The 22426-nt window shown below is 47.5% G+C and overlaps 2 protein-coding genes across 4 annotated transcripts in view; both read right to left on the reverse strand.

Annotated features, from left to right (window-relative positions):
• LOC135809211 (phosphatidylinositol 4,5-bisphosphate 3-kinase catalytic subunit gamma isoform-like) overlaps nt 1-22426 on the reverse strand; it is a 36613-nt gene extending 14187 nt beyond the window's left edge. Inside the window, exons 1-7 of one of the 3 annotated variants that reach the window (XM_065322502.1) lie at nt 22009-22426; nt 3554-3720; nt 2989-3063; nt 2168-2643; nt 1807-1886; nt 995-1072; nt 665-722 (exon numbers count right to left, since the gene is read on the reverse strand). In XM_065322502.1, coding sequence (XP_065178574.1) covers nt 665-722; nt 995-1072; nt 1807-1886; nt 2168-2643; nt 2989-3063; nt 3554-3645 — 859 coding nt within the window. In that variant the 5' untranslated portion in view covers nt 3646-3720; nt 22009-22426. Of the gene's footprint in view, nt 1-664; nt 723-994; nt 1073-1806; nt 1887-2167; nt 2644-2988; nt 3064-3553; nt 3721-4436; nt 4932-7279; nt 7656-22008 lie in introns of those variants that run through there. The other 2 variants (XM_065322503.1, XM_065322501.1) reach the window with 2 other exon arrangements.
• On the reverse strand, nt 9878-10957 carry LOC135810437 (uncharacterized). Its single transcript, XM_065323930.1, has 2 exons — nt 10445-10957; nt 9878-9904 (listed from the first exon to the last, which is right to left on the reverse strand). The coding sequence occupies exons 1-2, from the start codon at nt 10955-10957 to the stop codon at nt 9878-9880; spliced, it is 540 nt and encodes a 179-aa protein (XP_065180002.1).

The raw sequence follows: 22426 nt of genomic DNA on the forward strand, positions 1-22426 counted from the left end.
CGCACAAATTGATCTCAGCATCGTGCGTACGGTATTTTATATTCAGAAAATCCCAAAGTGTCTCTGTGTGGCCGTCCTATGCCACGAGAAACTCCGATCAGGCTCCTATGTCCTCTGCCTTCATGATTGAATGTCCAGTTCATTTGAACAACGAACACAACAATCGAGGACGGCTTTGCAATGAAAAATACAGCTATACTGGAGCTGAAAAAAGGAAGAAAAAAACGTGCTCAGGATGAGACTCGAGTACACGCATACTCTCCAAGCAGGTGAAACGCAAATTTTTGTGAAAAATGCGTGTCGCCGACTGACCAGTAATTTCGCCTGACGCCTGCACACAATCATCTATTGCTGAAAACTTGCGCGGCGGCCCATAACCACTGTGGATGTGTATACGATACACTTGGCCCGTTAGAACTAGACCAGCCAATACAACAAAGCGGCGGCCTGCCGCAATTGACAGCTGTTCACACTCATATCGGTACCTGTCTGACTACCCAAATATGTTTGATCGACCAAAAGTCATCAGGCTCTGCTCTGCTATGCTGGATATCCATCAAAGCAATGGCTATAACGCCTGCACAGGTTTGTGAAAAGAAACGGATTTCCCCGCCATGCAGCACAGCAAAGTAAACCACTGCCACACCAGTCAACCATGACCTACCTGGACAGTTGAGCAAGACCGTATTTCTTTTCGGTAGAACGAAGACGACCTCCAGCACCTGGATAAAGTGTCAGATTAACATGTAAGCCAGGTGAACTTCAAAGTCAAATTTGACGAGGATCCAAGAGGTACTTACTGCTGGGATGCACGAAAGGGTAAACTCTTATCTGGGAATGAACTCAAAATTCCTCTGTATATGTACTGTGAACGGATAGATGGAAGGATCTCACTCCAGTATACTTCACAGGCATACACATCACGGCTGGAGCCCACGGTGTGAATGCAATGCATAAGCGTGTTGCTGGCAAATCACCTGGGCGTCTTCTTTACCTGAATTCTTGAGTAACGCTGCGACTCATCGTCCTCTGGTCGACGACGGTGATTCGGCGATGTAGGGCCATTTAACGACTGCACAAAACCAACATACACACACACACACACACACACACACACATACGCAGAGCTCACCACCAGGATACATGCTGGAGGGTCGGATAGGCCACATCAAGGTTAGCCCGTCCCTCATTATCCACTTAACAGCTCATGACAGTGCTAATTGCTTGTGTTGTCCCTCAAACCCTCGAGTAGATTTTACCCAGAATAGCCGTGCACTAGTGGTGAAAAATGACATATGGAACATTTCGTTGTCCGTGAACCTGTTTGGGTTTCCCCGGCTATTTACATGCATTACGTTATTGGCGCCCAGTTGTACACACTGCTGCACCGTCTTTGGTCCCTGTATATAAATATGCATTTCTTGAACTTACCCCTGTTGGGATGTCACTATATTAGTCCGTCTGCCATCTTGGCTTCCCTTCCCATTTGGGATCCACCATACATAGCAGTGCACCACTTTTGCTTCTGCCAGCTCAATAATTATATTCCTTTCCCCGTTTTGCCTCTTTGTCATTCATCCCGTCATCTAGTAAGTGACACTTGTAAAATACACGCTCTCTCACTCTCTTGAAGGTGCTTGGTCTTGGTGCGATCCGAGGGAGATATCAGCTTGTCCACACTTAGTTCCATGACATTTGGTGCCTAACGTGGGGCTCAAACCCACGGCCCTCACGATCTACCGACTGCCATTGCCGTACATGTGTTAACACAGCGTTACAGGACATGGCAGCACCGATTATTCTTACCTCTTGTCCCATGTAGTCTGGGGAGGAAACGCTTTCCGGTCGCAGGCTGTTCCTCTTCAAGAAAGTGTTACTTGTTTGCCCTGCCAATGTGCATAGGTTAGCACAAGGAAGAAAAAACCGAACAGAGGAGGAGGCTATCGCGAGATCCGACACGTAAGTACAGACTGGTGCTCACTATTATAGGCACTATACCCAGCAGATATCCTACAAGAGCATTACTATGCTAACATCATGCAGTTTTCAGCACAACCATGCAGTTACGTCTTGATACTGTGATGGTAATAACATGGGATATGTTATGTGCGTATTGAATTACCACCACACTCCTTTTAAACTGTAACCAAGTTACTAAGACACATACCCTCATCAGAAGATTGAATTGCTCGCATGGTTGGACGTCGTGATGCAATTTTGACTTTTGACCCAATTGCCCTGCGGCTGAATCCATTCGGGCCTCTAGCGCTGAAAGAAGATGATTCGGAGGACGTCGAGTCCATGCGCTCTCTTCCCGACGATGAGATACTGTGTCGGGGACTTTCTTCGGTGGACGTGTCACTGCTAAAACGTTTCTTCGACATGAGCGGGGATGTTATTGCTTTACGCGACCTGTAGGGAGTGGAGGGTAGACTTCCACCGCTGTCTCTCCTGGACATGCAGCGGCGAGCAGCAGGGGGAGAGAAGAAGCGAAGACTTCCCTTCATGTCCGGTGGGCGGTGGGTAAGGTCGGACGGGCACGGCTCGATTCTTTTGAACAGGTTCTCGTTGTCGGATATGCTGCTACCTTCTGATGTGATTGAGGACTGATGGTTGCGGAATGACACTTTCGGAGAAACATTTCTACACAACGGAACAGTAGCAGCAGCAGCAGCAGCAGCAACAGCAACAACAGAAAAGAATATTCGCTAGTGGCAATCTTGTACCATTGAGCAGTGTACTACTGTTCAATCCCATGATCAGTGTTCATCTACTCCAACGGTTGAACCCATGCATCCCTTGCATCATGACAGGTGTGGTCATTGCACTTACATGGCATGAGGCCATACCGATGCATTACTACTCACGAAGGGAGCTGCACAAGCCCGGTTTGTACCTCAACATATCAAGCACATTGCTGCACACAAGTTACGGTTCATACAGTGAGGTATGTGTGTGTGTGTGGGGGGGGGGGGGGGGTGCACTTACGTATGGCTGTCTTGCTCATTCTCAGACACGAATCCTGATGTACAGCAGTCGTCATCTTCATCCTCGGCCTTTTCACTGTGAGAAGAACAAACCGGCAATCAACTCTAAAGGCTTGGGCAGAAATGATAGAAAAATATTTAGCAAAATAGATATCCACCTTGTCACTCCAATCCCGGGTGATATACACCATAAAACAGAATGTAAGCGCATTCTCTCCCTCCCCTTGCACACCCTGTCTCTCTTGCTCTTTCCTTATTTCTTTCTTTCTCTCTTTCTCTCTCAGCCTTTCTTTCTGTCTCTTTTTCACTCACTAATCACTCGCTCACTAAGCCACTCATTCACTCCTTCTCCTTCTTTCTCTCTATCTATCTTGAGATACTTTCCTTGGCATTTTAAACAAAGAGTCTCCACAAGGAACGTACATGTACTCATAACTTCAGGCTAGTTTTGTGTGTAAGAGCTGTCTGAAGTTTTCATTGCAGTACGTCATCAGTGTACTGTGTAGTCACTCAACATATTATTATTGTGCATACAAGTGCCACACGGTGAATGTTACATTACGCACCCTTCCGACTCCCCCCAGGAAGAAGAGAGCATTGGAATGCAGTTATGCACAGGCCCCGGGCTAGGATGGCACTCCACCTGACTGGCCGCCATCGCGACACAACTGCCAGTGGAATCTATGCTCTGAGCTGTCCTCCAGCGCTGGTATGATCGGTCAAGGATGATATCCTATACGATAGAAGAGAGAACAAAGGATAGCAGTGGTAATAAGGTCATAGGTAGTATTTGACAACAAGTCTACACTGCTTGCTAACAGTGGTCAAGCCCGGTGGCAAAACCAGACCAAGTGACCGGAATTGCAACACAAGAATGCATGCGTACATCAGATATACAATGTATGTTGCCAAGACAGGGATGATTTCTCTGCTAACAGAGTGCTTCTTGATGGCAGAGCGTCTGCAAATACGGGCTCGCGTGGAAGGCCTGGCTATTCTAGCATCATTTATGGTAACTTATTAACGTTCTATAAATTTCACACCTACTTGGATAATAATTGAACCTAGCAGCAAGCCGCACACACTGTCTCGAGCAAATATCCAAAACAAGAACACAACAGGAGATGTGTGCACAAGTACTTCAAAGTACAAGTATACCTTTATAATGAAACTGTCACACTTCGAAGTAAAACAACTTGCCATGGATGCTATCCACTACTAACATTCGATCGCAGCCAAGCAAAGACACCCCACAATTCAGTTCCTGTGCCCCGTGTTCCCTGGTAGGCCGCTTGTTATCACAGACTGGGATCCGAATCTCAGAACCCTCTAAAATAGAGTTCCAGGCATATTTTTCAGTTCAGGCTTGCGGGTTTCCCACAAGTATAACAACTCTCAAACACCTTGCAAGCTGCACAACTTGTGACGAACATAGATGCGCATACACACCTGCGGGGACTGCCGCCGAGTGGTGAACGGGATGCACCTAAGCATACTGGCGTGCATTGGGGTTGCCCAACTTTGTCCACCTCCAAGGAGAAAGCTGTATGCCTGATCCAGTCAGTGTGATGTCTCAGCCAGTTAAATTCAGCTCATCTCTTATAGCATTAGGATGTAATGGAACTGACAGGTACACAATACACCTACACTAGACTTGACCCAGACCAGTATGACTGACAACCCTACCAAAACTAGTGGGTAACTGCAACAGGTAGCTACAACTACTTCCTCTCCTTCCTCTCACTGAACCAGCTAGCAACTCGTGTGACTGAAGTGAAGCAGCAGCAGAATTTACGCAGTGTCCTTCTCTAAGCTGTCAGGGGAGACTGCTGTGTGATGAGGAGAAACAGTTCACTAGTATCCCCTGTACTGTAGTGTAGCACTACTGTCTACAGGAAATGCACCTTGTCATGTAACTGTTGACCATGACACTGCATCATGTAGCCATGTAGCAGCACTGGGTCTGGCTGTGCTAGCTACATGTATAGTACTGAACAAGAGGACTCTGGCTGGATGTAGACACTGCTACATAACATACTGCATGATCAATACAATGGTATGCAAACTGATAAAAATAATTATTTAATCTCAGCCCACGCAATCTAGTCCTCTCTGAAGTGGACAATCCCCAGCATCCAGACCTCCATTGATGAGGCAAGCCAGGATTGGTAACAGCAAAGTAGTTTCCACTCAATGCACAACACATGTAGACATGCAGGCATGAATCACTGCTTTACTGTGAACACTCAAAACCATGCTGCTGATCAAGTACTACAACTAACAAGTATGTATTTACTTCCTGGCTGATGCTCCTCAAGGCACCAGATGTACACCTGGCCACAACGCTGCAGAGTGTGCAGGGTACACACAGCTTGTACATACCATACACACTGGTACCATGCACCCGCAACAGTGCAGGGCTAAAACTTAGTAAAAGTGAAACTACCAGTACTCAGTATCACCATCAGGTGGCAAGAAAGCGGACTGACCTGGGACGTTTCCTGGGCAGTATCTATCCCAAGTACATGCAGGACAGTGAGGACTACTACTCAGTACTAGTATCACCCAGTAATATCAGTACTTGCCAGTGATTCATTAGTGAGGTCATGCCCTCAGTCTGAGTTGTGTTTGTTACAGGTACTTAGAGATCAGTGTGGAGTGCACTAGTGCCCCTGGAAATACTGAATGGGCTCCCATCACCCATGAAAGGGGCTAGCTTCCGCAGAGCTTGATCATACAGCTAAGTACACAGAATAGCCTTCCCAATACCTAGGAAATGGAGAGGGACATCACTGAAGCAGTACTGGTTATAGAAGAAAGCAATAAGAAGCTCTTTGAATTACTTCCTCACGGATAGTGACTGGAGTCATCCATTTTACAGCTCTAGGATGCCAGCTTGGCACTGCACAGCTGTCAAAGGTGAATAGACAACTGAAATGGGTCATTCAAGGGACAATGCTTCTTTCCTAATTCAACATGTCAAGAGGACTACTACTAGTGTATGGCATTAGACTCTTACTGTGACTTAGTCTAGCTGACCAACTGGGGCATGGGCCTGATGGAGGGGTACCATACCGTCCTCAGAACACTAAACACGATGTGTCAATTCCAAACACACCATTGCCCTGACTTCTAGCTCTGCCCCTCCAACTAATCCCCCCCTGGCGCATGACCACAACAACAGCAGCTACATGTACATGTACCAGCATCATCATCCCAGGATCATCCCAGGATCATCCCAGGATCATCCCAGGATCATCCCAGGATCATAGTATCATACTTCATCAAGTTCATGGTACAATAGGGCTTGAAAGTGCTACGTCACAGCATAGCAACAATTTCAAAAATTCAAAAACTGGACCCACTTGGATCCAGTTTTTGTATGGATCCAAGCACATTTCAAGCCGTCTTACTCACAGCAAGGTGATGTAGCCAGTGAAACTGACTGATTTGGCTACTGGGGGCGGGGTTACAACTGGTGGCGAAGTAAAAGTCACCCCTGCATACGACATGAGTGGGTTGCTATGCACCCACATACTGAGGCAATAGCAAAGTCACACCTTAGTGGATCCAAAATAGAAATCTGATGTCAACTTACTACTCCCTGGCCATTTTTGACATCATCACTTTCAAGCCCTATCTACCATGATCTACAAGGACCGGACCCTGATGTCTAGGACTGTACAGTCATGGAACATACTCTAGGACACTACTAGCTCCTCAGCAGGACATCATGCATGTGGACAGTGCATGCAGTTCACCTGCCCATGATCACCGCAGCGCAAATGTGCAGTCCGAAACCAGGCTACTACAAATACATACATGTACATTGCACAACCACTACATGCAAGACACACAGTGCCATGTACCACAAGGCCAAGGACTAGCAAAAGTCATTTTTTAAGATCACTAGCACTGTCATTAATTTTACATGTCCCATGTCTCTGCGAGTCTTTGCCATTCACCACATCATCAAATGTCACATTCACTGACTGCATTTTCTTCCCCTTCGAGCTTCGGTAATTCCTATCCGTCCAACATAATTTTTAGGCACAATATACATGTACCTAAAAAATAAAAATAAAACCCACCACAATTCACAAACAAGGAGTAACTAAATATTACTTACTAGTACTAGTAGGCGCACTACTAGCCTGAACATGAATGGGCATTGCGTTATGGTACCGTCTGGCCTCATCCCAATCAAAAGACATCATTGCACAAGCATTTCACCCAGAACGGGTGTCACTAGCACTAGCGCTATAGCAGTACATGTATGTAGCTCTACTCACGCGTGTGCGCAAGGCAATGATGTGTTGGCGTTTGAACCATTAATTTTCACTTTCAGTCATCGATGTCGCCAGATAAACAAGTCGTCCGAGTCGTCAGTCCTCCAAGCCCACGGCCTGGACAGCATTGATCAGTGCGCCGCGGCAAGACCCTCATTCAGCCACCTACTAGTCACTGTCTTCATGCTTTCGCCTCGCTACTGTCCGAGATTTGCAGCCGGAGCTTGGTAGGGGGTCAGTTATTAGCTGATGAGGCCGAGCCTCGAGTTGGACAGCAGCGATGCGGACAGGAGCGTTCCCCACACGCATACCATGCATAAGGACAGCGGCGCACCGGGCCCGTCACAGATGCAGGTGGGTTACCGGTGTAAAACCCACACTCCCCACAGTGACAGGTAAAGCTACAACTGTACAACTACAAGTAGAGAACGACGCTTCAATAACCTACTGCAGCAGGACTGTCTATATTCTCCACTTTCAACGACCTGCTTCCATCGAAAGACAAGTGCGCCTACAAAATTTATTATAATGCGTGTACGGTGTACTCAATGCCTGATTTGTAGATCTGGGAGTCACACCGCGTACCGGTCCACCACGCGTGCACGACTCACGAGTCTACATGATTTTGTAGTCGGACTCTGCTTCAGTTCTGTAATTCTAGTACCGGAAGTAGCTAGCTGCATGCTCTACGCGCGGATGTGTTGACTTTCGACTTGAAAAATTTCGTCTTTTCGACTTGATGAACAGTGGCAGTGCACTAGTGCAGTACATGACTGAGTCTGTACCTCGAGAGCAGGCGTGATCTGAGTGAGTGTGGCTGGCAAGGCATGCTTGACCCACGTATGCAGGTACTGGTAACCTGATATTCAGGATTACTGTGCTCATGATTGTCATGCTCATCATGAGAGACTCTCAACAGACAACAGTCTCATGATCATGATGATGAGAGATAAGATTAACGTGATAACCACGCTGATAGCTACAGAGTAGATCTACACTACAGTCTTACTCGATCGATTACGACTCATGTCGAGCCGCTTGATCTTGAGCGTAGTCTGCCGGACTACACTTGTACAAAGCACAGATATGGCATGTAGACCTACACTCTGATCAGAGTCTCAGTCTCAGCATAGCGCGAGCACAACGGTGACTGTCTGTGAACCATGGTGAACACTGGTGAAAGTCATGGCAAACAATCATCACTGATGCAGTGACGGTGAAAGGAGGCAACTCAGCCTGATATCAGGATCTAGGAGTTGGGAACTCGGGACTGTGGGGAGGCGGATGTCGGTGAGATGAAGTGATGTGCCTGGACGCTCGGAACTCCTTTGTGGAAGGTAGAACAGTAGAAAGTCAAGCGTCGGACGTTGATCTGCTTGCCTCTTCTTGTACGGATGGGCTCTGCTTTACGTAGTCGTTCAAGTAACTAGTCCTTATTAAAACTAATACATGTACTAGTAGCAAGAGTCCGATGATGCCACTCTCCACACCGAGCAGTCAGTATTACCGGCATGTGTTGTCAATGTTCGCTTGTCCAATTTTGTCTACCCCCCTTTATGTTGCTGGCCAGTGCTTTTTAGTAAAAAAATAAATAAAAAATGCTGACACTTCAATGTGACTTCATATGTACGTGATGGGGATGCAGTGGAAAAAAACAAGGAGCGAGTGCAATACAGTGGTCGACCTTGCACAATACAGCCTTGCACTCGGATAGAATGGACATAATCATTACCCGAGTGTCAGTGTGGGAACTGATATTCCCGAGCACTAATAACCATGATAACACTACAACTCACTGCTCAGTATCTATGAAAATCGCCCCTTGAAACACGTTACACTGAGGAGGATGAACTTTGTACAATGTCATGACTGTAGTGTTTCCCAGCAAGTCCGGCATCTTCTAGTCCACGTACAGCGGGCAACATGCAATGCCACTGGCAGCTGCAGCAACAGGTGACTGGTCCATAGCCATTGCACCAAGTGAGATTCCAGTTCCGGTATCGCACCGCCATCCAGACTGAGCCGGCCCGTCTCGACGTTGCGGCAAGTGGCATCTGGGGTGGCCGGTTTGAGTGCACCTTCATCGACGCGAGGGTTTTCAATCCTCATGCCCCCTCAAACCGCGCCACCTCCATTGCTTCCAGCTACACCTGTGACCAAGCACGAGAAGGAGAAGCGGCGCTGCATGCTACGAGCAACGTGTCCGCGACATCACTGAGAGCATTCGTCGTTTGTTCCGGCCATATTTTCTACCACCGGTGGTTTGGGCAAACACGCGGAGTCGCTCTACAACTTAATACAAGCGGATAGCTTCTCTTCAAGTTCAAGCAACCAAGAGCGGAGAAGCATACAGCTGTGTCGTGTCTTGGGTTTGCTGCGAGTTTTTCCCTACTCCGGTCCAGCGTGATGTGTTTGTGGGGATCCCGGAATATTCGGCCGGTGCTCACCTCCCACCTTGGCGGTTGCGGAGGCGGGCATTCCTATTTGATACCATTTGCCTAGGTTTTGTCTGTCTATTGGTTTCGTTTGTGCTCTTTTCATCCTACTACATGTACTTCTACTACTACATGTACTACTTCGAAGTAGTAGTAGTAAGCTGTATCACTTTGTCTTTGCCCGTACAAGAGGCTGTCAGATCCAAAAAAAAACACAAAAAAAAACACAAGCGAGATAACCTCAGTATATGACTGACTCTTGATTACGATTGCAGTTCTTCTGTCATTAGTAGGTTGTTCGGTTTAGCGCGAGGACTCGGTCGGATATTCTCATGGATCGGAACTCTGCATCTCCGTTTCGCTATTACGATGCAGATGTGTTATTTTTTATTGAATTCACGGTCCTCATTCAGGCAGATGTATTGTTGACGTCTTCCCCTTGACTTCACTCTCAAGTGAAACTGACTGGCTGTATGGAGTGTTGCAGCTCCATGACTGTATAGTGTATAGAGATTACAGTAAATTAATAATTACTAAGTACACGACATTGTATACAATTGTACAGTCATGTACATGTACCTGTAGGTGTACTAGTACTAGTACTAGTTCACCGTTCCAAGTAATATACTAATAATATAATTATACTAGCAGCACCCCCGCCAGCGTTGCCTGGCCGAATGTGGCATGCGGGTGAAGCAAGTGGCAATAGCTCGGTCATCCAGCGCTTCCATACTTGTAGGACCAAACTCTGGACAACTCGCCAGCGATAACGGTGGCTGTGCGGCACAATGTCGGTGCCCTTTGGTACGAATGGCTGGCCCTGGTGTCCATAAAGGAAATGATTGGGTGTCAACGGCAGCAAATCTCTGGCATCTGCTGACTGGTAGGTAAGTGGTCGTGAATTCAGTAACGCCTCTGCGCCGGTGATTGCAGTCGCCAATTCTTCATCATTCACTTCCGCACCTGCTAGGATGGCGAAGATGGCACGCTTTGCAGATTTCACTAGTGCCTCGTGTACGCCACCAAAGTGTGGAGCAGCCGGCGGGTTAAATGACCACTTGATGCCTTTGTCCGCTGCTCGACGCTGCACATCTCCCTCCATTGCCTTCAGAAGCTTCTTCATCTCGTTGGCGGCTCCGACGAAGTTGGTGCCATTATCGGAGACGACCTGTATCGGAACGCCGCGCCGGTTGGTCATCCTCAAGAAAGCATTCATGAATCCGTCGACATCGAGACTTGTTGCCATTTCCAAAGGAACAGCCCGGGACTGAAGGCAGGTGAATAGGCAGAGGTATCTCTTCGCCCGATAATATTATTCTTCGCGTGCTCAGTGCTTCTGCGGCCGCTAGCTACACTGTGCTACACTGTTCGCACGCTTCGCGTGCTCAGGGCCTATACTAGGGCAGCGCTGCAGCTCCGCAGCGCTTCAGCGTGACACAAAAACACACGTCACAGGTGCCTCTTCTTTATAAGGAGCGTGACACACACACACACACACAGACACACGTCACAGGTGCCCCTCTTTTATAAGTAAAGATAATATTAGCGGGATCCGCGTTAGCATCACTTGAATGTTCAGAAACACACAAGCTATCGCCTTCGCTTCCGCAGGCCACCACTGCACTATGCCTTTTCACCTTAGTCACGTTAGCATGGTTAGTGGCGAATGCAGAGTTGCAGACCTCACAAGTGAGTCAGGGGAGAGGAGGTGAGTCTCTCAACCAATCGGGCGTGTACAGTAACCATGGTAACGGCCCATATTCCATAACCCTGTACACCGTTGCGAGTGCTGGTAAGTAATAATACGGTAAGTCCCATCAGTGCTGCTGATTAGGAACTCTGTTCAGGTACCAGTCTAAATAATGCATACATGTACATGTACATATGATTACCGCTGTACTTTACATGTATGAAAATATTAGTGGTTGCGACTTCGGCGATGATTTTTTAGGAATGGGTTTGCTCCCACACTGGAGCTCGCGCGCTATTCCGCCGATGGTCCTCTAGTCTCTACGTCTGTTCTCACCGTCCAGGAGCGACACTGACTCACGCTGCTATCTGGTGTTCACGAGGTGTTTGTCGCGCTGGAAATGGAGCGTCTCTGTAAGTCTGTATCCCTGGTAAGGCTAAAACGATCGTGTATTTTCACCTATCGATTACTCTTTAGCTTAACGATCGAGTAATCGATTATAATCGTTAGCAAATAGTGTAAGAATTTTGTGCAAACATTACTCTGTTTCCAAAGGCTAGGCCTTCATAATACCAAAAACCTGCATTTATTTTAGTGACAGGGTAGCTCCGAAACATGGCAGTTGTGAAGTCAATATAAAACCTCAGAATATGCACCATGCCCCAGGCAACTGCAGACTCACAGTGGAAACTGATTCAATCTTCACAAAACGAGAGTTTTCATTACTTTTGGACTCAAAATCCCTAACGAGTAATCTATATGTACGTATAACGTAACGATTACTTGATTGATAACGAATTATCGATCGCTTACCGAGTAATTGGTATAATCGTTTCAGCCCTAAATTCCCTGGTGATGTTTGTGCCTGGAGAGCACTATTATACACGTCAGTGGTGCTCTTCAGGCACAATCTTCCTCAGCCTACTCAAGCTCAACTGATGAGGGGTGAATTCTCCGAAACACTGTGTATTGAGCAGGGAGTGGTGCTTTCTTGCAGGTTTGCCGAGTCGAAGGTTCGATGGACTTCTCGCGTGCTCTGGATGGCAGTCGTGAGTCAGTCAAATGTCAAGTCAAGTCGGCGGAATAGCGAGAGCTCCAGTGTGGGAGCAAACCCATTACTTAAAGTCTTTACAGGTACATGTATACCAGTAATATCAGTTCGTGGTAGATCTACATAATACATGTACATGTAACGTTTGAAACACATACAAACATAACAACACATTCACGCACGCACGCGCGCACACACACCACAGTGACCACACACACACACACACACACACACACACACTTGTACTTGTACTTACTTACTTGTACTTGTTGCTCACTGCCAAAACTGGTCACGTGAGTCCCCCCGGGAGAGGGGAGAGAGACTCAAAAGGAATCTTAGAAAGATGACTCAATTGGTTATTGAACCGCCCAACGGCCGACACCCCCTGAAATCCCCAAAACTCTGGGTGGACTTGAAAATGATCCCACTTATGGGCTCACCACACCTCAGTAAGTGGGTGAGGACAAGGTGCAGAAAAAGGATTGACGGCATCAGGTATCCGTCCCGGGATCCAACTGCAGTTACCCCTGCCCCCAGTGAAGGTAACACACACACACACACACACACACATTTACATGTGTTTCAAGTGGGGGGGGGGGGGGGGGTTCTGGCCAGCGAATCCCGACCTTTTGATCTTTTCCTCTCTTTCACCATGTACCATGTCCATATACACGCCCGTCGCAAGAGAGATCTATTGCATCACACAGCCTGTGAAGTCAATCTGCATGACTTACAATAAAGTATTAAAGTTGTATCTGTTTAGGCAGCCCCTTTTGCCATGTTATGCTGCCTGAATTTTCAATACTCGCAGCTTGAAGCACATACTACATGTGTAGTACGCCAACTCCCAATATCCAACTGCAAACTGGTTTACGGATATTACTTGAAGTAGTTAGCTGCTGCGTCTGTCTATCCTCGTCTCTCTCAATCTCTCTCCGTGTCTCTCCGTCCGAACATCTGTCTCACGATCTGTCTCTGTGTCTCTTTTCTAAGTTTTTTCTTTCACTCTCTCTTTCACTCTCACTCTATTTCACGCTCACTCTCTCTCTCTGTCACTCTCTCTGTCTCCCTCTCCCCTCTGTCTGTCTGTCTGTCTGTCTGTCTGTCTGTCTGTCTGTCTGTCTCTGTCTCTCTCTCTCTTCCTCTATCTATCTGTCCGTGTGCGTCTGTCTCTGTCTCTGTGTCTACTCTCTTTCCGTGTTTCTCTCTGTCTCCGCCCCCTCTCTCTCTCTCTCTCTCTCTCTCTCTCTCTCTCTCTCTCTCTCTCTCTCTCTCTCTCTCTCTCTCTCTCTCCCTCCCTCTCTCCGGTGTGAAACATCCTGTGAAGATCCCATTTCAAGGGCGGGATCGGGAGTTTTCCATTGTCTATGATTACAACCTCACCAGATACTAGTACCAACATTCCGTCCGCTCGCCTAGCCCGCCCATGCATGTCCTCTGCTCTTTACCTTTACTGGCTTTAGTATGTATGTATACCTACATGTACATGTACTAGGCCAGGGGCAGGAGCCTCGCTACAGAGTAAAGGCTACTGACGTACATGTACAATGTCATGTACATACCGAATGCAGGAAGATCCGCAGGGACACGACATCAGAAAGGAACCTGTTCCGTTCTGCTTCGCGCGTCCTGCATTCCGCCTAGGTGCCTTCACACGAGCATGCGAACGCCATTCATTGGTAGGGTAGTATCGGATGCACGGAGCGCTGGAGGGGGTTCCCACTCCTTGTCAACACACGTCCTTCCAACATTCTACGTACATGCATGAACATGCGCCCCAAATCAGGTATTCCTTCCTGTGCACTGGTTCACACAGTGACGCATATTTTGTTTACTATCATCTACTACTACTACTTACTAGTACAGCTGTAGTAGTACATGACTGTACTCTCTTAGCCTCAGCTAAGTCTTAGGTCTTCACTCTTCAGCTCGCTGTCGGGTGGTGCGCCGCACAGTCCCAGTACTCAAACAACGCGCGCGCATGCACGCAACGCAGCTTGGGCCTTCCAGTGTGCCCAAATCTGCCTCCAAAGCCGGCCACGAACGTCCAGCCGCTCGCGGGTCCATTTTATGAAACGCCCTGCCATCCGACGTGCGTGGTATTACCCTGTACCACCACACCAGTTCAAACAAGCCTGCCTCCCGTTCTGTCTTGCTAGCAGCAGCCCCCACTACTACTGAACACTACAGGAACCTTTGAACGTTTGCGGTACTCCACAGTACCAGGCATGTGCTAGTCGAAGAAAGTACTTCCTATCTGTCATCATGCCGGATTTGATATATGGATCGTCCGCCTATGGCTCTGGCTTGACCCACAACCAGCTAAACCGCTTGCAGGTGGCCCAAAACCGCGCAGCAAGGGCGGTGTTCGGACGACCACGATTTACCAGGGCCAGTGACCTCTTGGAGAGGCTCTCTGTTTATCGCGTGGACGAGGTATATCGCCAGAAACTGCTCGTGCTGGTATGGCGGTGCGTTCATAACCGTGCCAGTCCTGCTCTGCAGGCACTGTTTGTCAGCAACTGCGGAGCAACTCGCCTTCAGCGCAGTCTGGGCCTGCAACAACCAATAGCCAGAAGCCGAGCAGGCCAATGCCGACCGGCATCTCGCGGTTGCCTGTTATGGAACCATATACCTGACACGGTGCGAGCCATGGGCAACATCCCAGCATTCCGCCGAGCTGCCATTCCCTACACGTTGTAGACTGACTGCTACACAATTGGTCACACCATGGTATTCAGTACCCACGAACTTTGCAAAGCCGCGCCGATAATATGGATTATGGTAATGTACCGTGGTGCATGCACCGATGGTACCACCACTTCGTAGACTGCCTCCCGTTCATTTCTGTGCTCCTGTCCTTATTCTCGTCAGCTGTGTACATCAGCAGTTCAATTCTGTGCTCCAGTCCTCTTTATTCTCGTGAGCTGTGTACTTGTTTTGCTGTTTGTTTGGTTTATTTGAATTCGCTCAGTAACCGTGTACTTCAGCTATTCTCTCCTCCCTCTTCTGAATTTGACTCTCCGCTGGCCTTCTCTCCTCCCATCCCCTTACATTGTATTGGGCCTCCGCAGCTCCCCCCCTCCACGCACACACTACATTGTCACATAGCACAACTCAACCATTCGCTACCCTGTTATTGAGCACTCCTGCTCGTTTGGTCTCGCGAATCCAAAATAAAATCAATCAATCAATCAATGTGCTGTTTACCGCCTCCCGGGATCCCGGTGTTGTATTCTAACGTTAACGTTATTCATTGACTGAGCGTTCTTTGCTTTGTACTACACCCTGCTATCAAGTTACCGTATTTTCCGGGGTATAAGCCGCACTTTTTTTCGCTAAAAATCGGACCAAAATCGCCCCTGCGGCTTATACACCGAATATGCTTGCGCGAATGAATGCTTAGCATACATCAGTATGCATGCTGACGTCATGTGACATGTCATTCGACTCAGCTTCGCGCCTGTGTTGCTATCCCGGCACTTTTACTAGTTTTAGTGCGTGGGCTACGCCATACGGTACGCGGGGACTCTATTTTTCATAATCTGATCTAACATGGTATTTAGCTCCATAACCATAATAAATTTGTAGAAAGGCCATTTGTCAATGAGTGTGAAAAATCTACATTGTAGGTTTGTGGGTGCGGCTTATACTCCGAATACCAACTTTTAGTCAATATTTTGCCTCAAAAAGGGGGGTGCGGCTTATACCCCGGTGCGGCTTATACCCCGGAAAATACGGTAGGTTATTTCCTACAATATGTTACTGTTTCCATTCGCTTCCATGTAATTGGGCGACACCGCCCGTTTGGTTCTGCGAATTCAAATAAAAATGTATCTACCTACCTACATAATAATTATTGCCCAGGACTTCATCACAGCAGCTTGTTTTTTCCTGTGCGGTCATGACAGTTGGCACAACTGTTCCATGATTTGAATTACGGAAACCCTTAGCGGCGGCAACAGTGCCAGTTCCATGCCCAGGGCCGCTTCGACAGGACGACAGCGGACCAGAAGACTGTCTTGTTGATGGGCCGACGCGAAGCTTCTGGGACACGCACTTCCGGTCCATTTGCCAAGATAGTAAAATAGTCCGCGGATGCAAATGGGCTCCACCTAGTTCGTGCCTAGTACTAGTAGTATCCGTACTGGATTTCACCAGTGCAGTGTAGTGCACGCAGATGGTCATTTTCATTCCACTGGACATACATGAACAAAATAAAAGAACGAAACAGCATGCTGTCCGCAGATTGAGTGAACAAAATAACGAAATAGTGGTTGCGACTTCGGCGGTGATTTTCTAGGAATAGGTTTGCTAGCTTCCCCACACTGGAGCTCGCGCTATTCCGCCGACTTGACTTGACTGACTCACGACTGCCATCCAGAGCACACAAGAAGTCCATCGAACCTTCGACTATTCCTTCGAATGTACCGGTACGTGTAACCGCTTATAGCTCTATCCATGCTTGCACTGTGTACTCAATCACTCTGACGTTTGATTGCACTTGCAGTGACCACAGTCCTAGATTTACTATAGCTAATCACGATCACAGGTCACTCCCAGTCCCTCACCCGTCTACAGATATCGGCAACCGTGGCGCAGATAGTAGGCATATGCGGATAATGCCGGTAGAAAAATTGGCAGAATTCGGTACTTTTTCTGGTAAGTTTAATGCATGTTTGGTACATGCACATGTATGTGGATAAAGAAGTGGAGCAGAATTCGAGGAATTGCCCGCCATAAGGTTTGTATGGTTCTGCCAATTTCACTGCTTTTCGAGCAGAATCTGCCACCTTTTCGAGCATTATCCGCCAATGCTTAGCAGATGGTCACTTCAACCTCCAGACCATGACGTCGCGGAGGAACCGAGTTCATGGCTGATTACACTTTACAGAAAACAGTGCAGGCACTGCAGTCACACACAGTGCAGTGCCCCTGTAAAGGCAGCATTAGCATGTCCCAGTGCAGTGTGATAAAGTGTGCCGCGTTACGCAACGTGTTGCGACTGCCACTATTCATTCTCAACACTACACCAACGATGAATCGCACTGAAATCCTTGCATAATCCCCGAATTACACAATGTCATACAAACATTGCAGACTGGACACCATGGACACGGTGCAGTGCTGCGCGTACATACAATCATGTACAATGTACCTATCGGTATGTACATGTACAAATATTACACAGCAATGAATCAAAAACGTCTCATTCCGCTGTAACTCCGAGTTTCGTGTCAGAACACTTCATCAGACAGCATATGACCAAGACTAACAATCGCTAGAATATATATATACGGAGAAGGGGAGAAGGGGGCAAAAGTGATGGAGGTACATTTCAGTAGCGCGAGGAAAAGGGATGACAAAATCAGCGTGATTATAAGAGGAAAAAGATGTTGAGAGTATAGAGCATAGCCAGGGTAGAGAAACAGCGCGACTTTCTGGTAACACATCAATACAGATTTGTGCTGCATTGTTACATATCAAATTGTGACCTAGGGTGGTAAAAATGTTGATGGGGATTGTGTTGTGGGAATCACTCACGCCAGGCAAGGGGGTGACTACCACACCCGCCAAGGCATCGGAAAACCGGCGACAGAAGCCAAGATCCGCCAAAAGCGCGTGAGCCATGAGCCCTGGTGAGTGCTCACCATTCCCGCGCCCCGCGGAACCCAGCCCCGACCGCCACCTCCCCGGCCCCGACGGGCAAAACAGCCACCCCCAGGTGGTATGTACATGTACATGTATGGCCATCAAGAACAGCGGTTTGACCTGGATGGAAACTCAGCCGTACCATCACCACACAATCCGATCATGATCATGATCCTTGATCTTCCACAACTGGTATGACAAATGTGCTGTTTACATGTTTGGGCATATCTTGTAGGCTCAAACTACATGTACATGTACATGATTGTACTCAATCTACGGATAGAGCTGCTTTGTCCTTTGTGGTCGTCAGCGCGGCACAGAAAAATGAGGCCGAACTTGACTTTACAATCATGGACTTGAGATAATTATGGACTTCTACTCGTTCGAGTTCTGGTGTAGTTTGGGCTTACTTTAACAGTTTCTGCTACGGATTGGTCTGTGGGATGTGGATCAGGGTGCCAACCATCCTGTTTTTGCACAACTGACCACGCCTGGCCGACTAGTCGACTATAGATCTCTACACGCATGATTGTATACTGTGTATTGGATTGCAATACAATTGCATCCTTGTGCTGTTATTCCTTCTTTTTTTTTTTAAGGTACGGTGTCTGTTACCTGCCTGTGTTCATCGTGGTATCAGGCTGCAGAATACATGATGTGCTAGCACCAAGCCCTATTTATCCTTTCCCACTCGCGCTAGGCGGACTTCCGCCGCCTTTCCTCCAGGACAGGCCGCAGGGGCTATTCAAGATGCATTCACTGCGGGTAGAAGATGTCATTTAAATTCAAGACTTCGGATAAACAGCGAGAACTGTCACTTGTACTATTATAGTTACGAAGCCTTGATCAAGCGGCCAAACGCGACAGATGGTAAGATATCCACCAATCCGCCAATATGGCCGCGTTGGCAAAGTATCAGATGTGTAACATCCATAACTAGAGTACAGTGATTCACTCGGATACCCGGTCTATATCTACACTTCGCAATAGTAATACCGGACTTTCCTTTACTTCGGGATAGCGACATGGGACCACCTGTGTACTTGTCGTTTGCTTTGTCCGGCCTGGTAAACATGGAGGTGTTAATCCTCTATTCCATCCACATCCATACATTGCCAGCCTACAGTACTGGCACATGTTTCTTTCTTTCTTTTGAAAAGCACATAACCACCAGGAAAGCTGACAAAGAAAAAAAGAGTAAGACAAGACAGAGAGAAAGAGAAAGAGAAAGAGAGAGAGAGAGAGAGAGAGAGAGAGAGAGAGAGAGAGAGAGAGAGAGAGAGAGAGAGAGAGAGAGAGAGAGAGAGAGAGAGAGAGAGAGAGAGAGAGAGAGGTAGAGATAGATAGATATAGAGAGAGAGAGAGAGAGAGAGAGAGAGAGAGAGAGAGAGAGAGAGAGAGAGAGAGAGAGAGAGAGAGAGAGAGAGAGAGAGAGAGAGAGAGAGAGAGAGAGAGAGAGAGAGAGTTGGGGGTACAGTTTGGGGAGGACAAGACATTGAATGGTGGTCACCACAGTCACAGATAGTAGCAGTGCTGGTGAGGCTACAGGCACTCCACTGGCCAATAGGTCTCCGTATCGCCATGCCGGTAACGCACCAAAAGTTGTACATGTACTTGCCATTGGGTCGCTGACATGACTGCTATGCCGTGAAGAAAGGAATCATGTTTAGCAAGCGTTGTCGCAACCTTTCCACTCCATTTGCACATGCAATGCAACTACTGTTACAGTGGAGCTTGGGTCATTCACATTCCGCCCTCGCTTCAAAGCTCGACTCTGACCTTTGCCTTTGTCTTGAAGCCGTGGAGCCAAGGCACACGCTGAAACATTACACAACACGTGGGCCCCTACGCATGCAACCCCTACACAGGCTGCATAACAATGTTCTGTACTGTAATACACTGGATTTCACATGCGCGTGTCCACCATGATTACAACAGCCAACGGACCCCCAACCTCATCATCAGACAATACGAACGGATCAATACTTATCTTGATTGTCTCACTCTGGTATACCAGCGAGAGTCATGACAATGGGATCATCTTTCCAATAAATGTCTGAGGCTCAACATACACGAATACCATTACCTGTGCTTTGTGGACTTGTCACGTCTACTACATACATGTACTAGTATTACCAAAATAATTCAAAAACTCATGAACTGTTTATACAGTCTTGCTTGTACTTGTCGTGAACACTACTGTCTTGTAGAAGCAGGTATTGTATACACTGTATTTTGCCCAGGCCTGGATGCTTTGGCGTTCGTAAGCCACTGTTCTTTTACTGCCCGGCGATCACAGTACACTTAGTATCAGTATCAACGTATTGTGTTCTCTCTTTTTATTGCCTTTGTGGTTCTGTATTCAGGGTATTGCACCCATATAAACGCTTTTAGTGGTTACATGGCGTCATGAGCCTTTAATGTAGCTGGTGAACAATCTCAACACCAGCCCTCTGCAGAGCTGTACTGGCCCACACATGTACAGCACAAGTCACGAACATTGGGTCTGTGGGGGTTACATGTAGGTGTGGAGGAATTCACTACAATGAGACCACTTTATTCAATTTGTTAGATGTAAAAGCAGTTAAAACTACTACAGCTGTAGTAATACTCTGTACAGTGATTCTGGGCAAGCCATCAGGGCTTGGAATCTAAAGCTTTACTATAATGCACCGTCGTGCTCACCGCCTGGACTTAGGAGCGAATCTGGACACAACCGCTGCACCAAAGACATGTCTTATTTCCATGTGTTCTTTGTCCAGGTACATGCCATTTCCCTGAAAAAGGTTGATACTTGTGCAATGACTTAGTTTGTAGTGCTATACTCATGTATGTATACGATAACGTATTTCTGTATTAGTACATTGACCTATGGACTGGCTACAGGGAACATTAACACGACTGTACACGACAAGTGTGGCCGAAAGACACAATAAATGTGTCTTGGAAGTTGCTTGGAGTTGTTTGCCTTTGCTCAGTCACAACACACGCTGAGGCGTATTACCTCTGACACAACTGCGCCCCTCTAGCTTACCCTCTACGTACTACTACACTTTTCAGCAGGGTAATACCAGCATGATTAGCACATTACAAGCTGGTGGTTCATCACCGGGCACACAATCCCAGAATAGGCATCAGCAAATGCCAATCACGGACACCAAGGCTTCCCCAAACGCCGGCCTGCCCGACAAGTAACTTAGTTATCTTACCCCTTGACATGCTGTTGTTGAATCCAATATAAACACTAAACATTACTACAGTTCTGGGGCAGGGTGATAACGCCAAGAATATTCTGATAATGATGCTAGTACAATGTAGTACACCTGGCACCTACATTGCTGGGCTCGGTCCGCAAGGAGCACACGTTTCTTTCTTTCTCCTTTTCATATGCCGCGAAGGGGAACTCGCACCGGTCAATTATTTCGACAATTTGCTAGACGAGATGCAGCGGACCACGCTATTACACAATGGCGGGCTCGTAGTAGAATAGTGCCCGCTATGTACACTATACCAACACACGGCAACATAATCACTGCACATGTCCATTGTCATTCACTCTACCTATTGAATGTAGGCATGGCGAGCCTACCAGCACCAGCATATTGACACACAGACATTTTCTACTCATACCATTGTGAGCTATTTTTCAGAATCAACATCACAGGACCTGGCCTTTACATCGAACATCAGCTTCTAGCGCAATAGCGGTTCCCACGAGCGAGTTAGGAGCCTGTGTGCAGAAGGCTATCATTATCTGTCCACAGACCAAGCTTTAACATGATCTGTTTTCGCAATAACTTTAACATGAACATGGGACATGGCTAGGGGATAATACCTGGCTGAACTAGTGGATCATGCGTACTCTACTACCAACTCTACCAATTGCCATGCTCTTTCAACTCACCTTCAACTTGCCAGGTCAGGCTGTGGTCTTCTCTGCCGTTTCGCCTACATGCAGCTCTGCATTCAACGGGCTATTCTATCACCTTCCAAGGCCGCCTGGATCAGCAACTAATCAAGCAATCATTCACTTCACACAAAACTCCGCGAGACAGGCACGCAACTGCTTCTGCACGGCTGGCGTATAGTGGCAAAGAAAGGGTTTGCCCGCCTGATATTGAACTGACGCCCGCACAACTGGACACCGGACTAACCAGCAGAAACACGCATGTGAGTGATCTACTAATGCCAGGTCCTTCTCGATAGCATACAGCTCTTCATCGATGCTAGTGTTATGGCGAGCGAACGGTTGCCAACAGGCTGCAGCAGGATTATACCATTGTGTATCTGCAGGCGTTGTGCTCCAGCGCTGTGTTGTTCAT

The sequence above is a fragment of the Sycon ciliatum genome, chromosome 2, assembly GCF_964019385.1.
Source record: "Sycon ciliatum chromosome 2, ocSycCili1.1, whole genome shotgun sequence".
Lineage (NCBI taxonomy): Eukaryota > Metazoa > Porifera > Calcarea > Leucosolenida > Sycettidae > Sycon > Sycon ciliatum.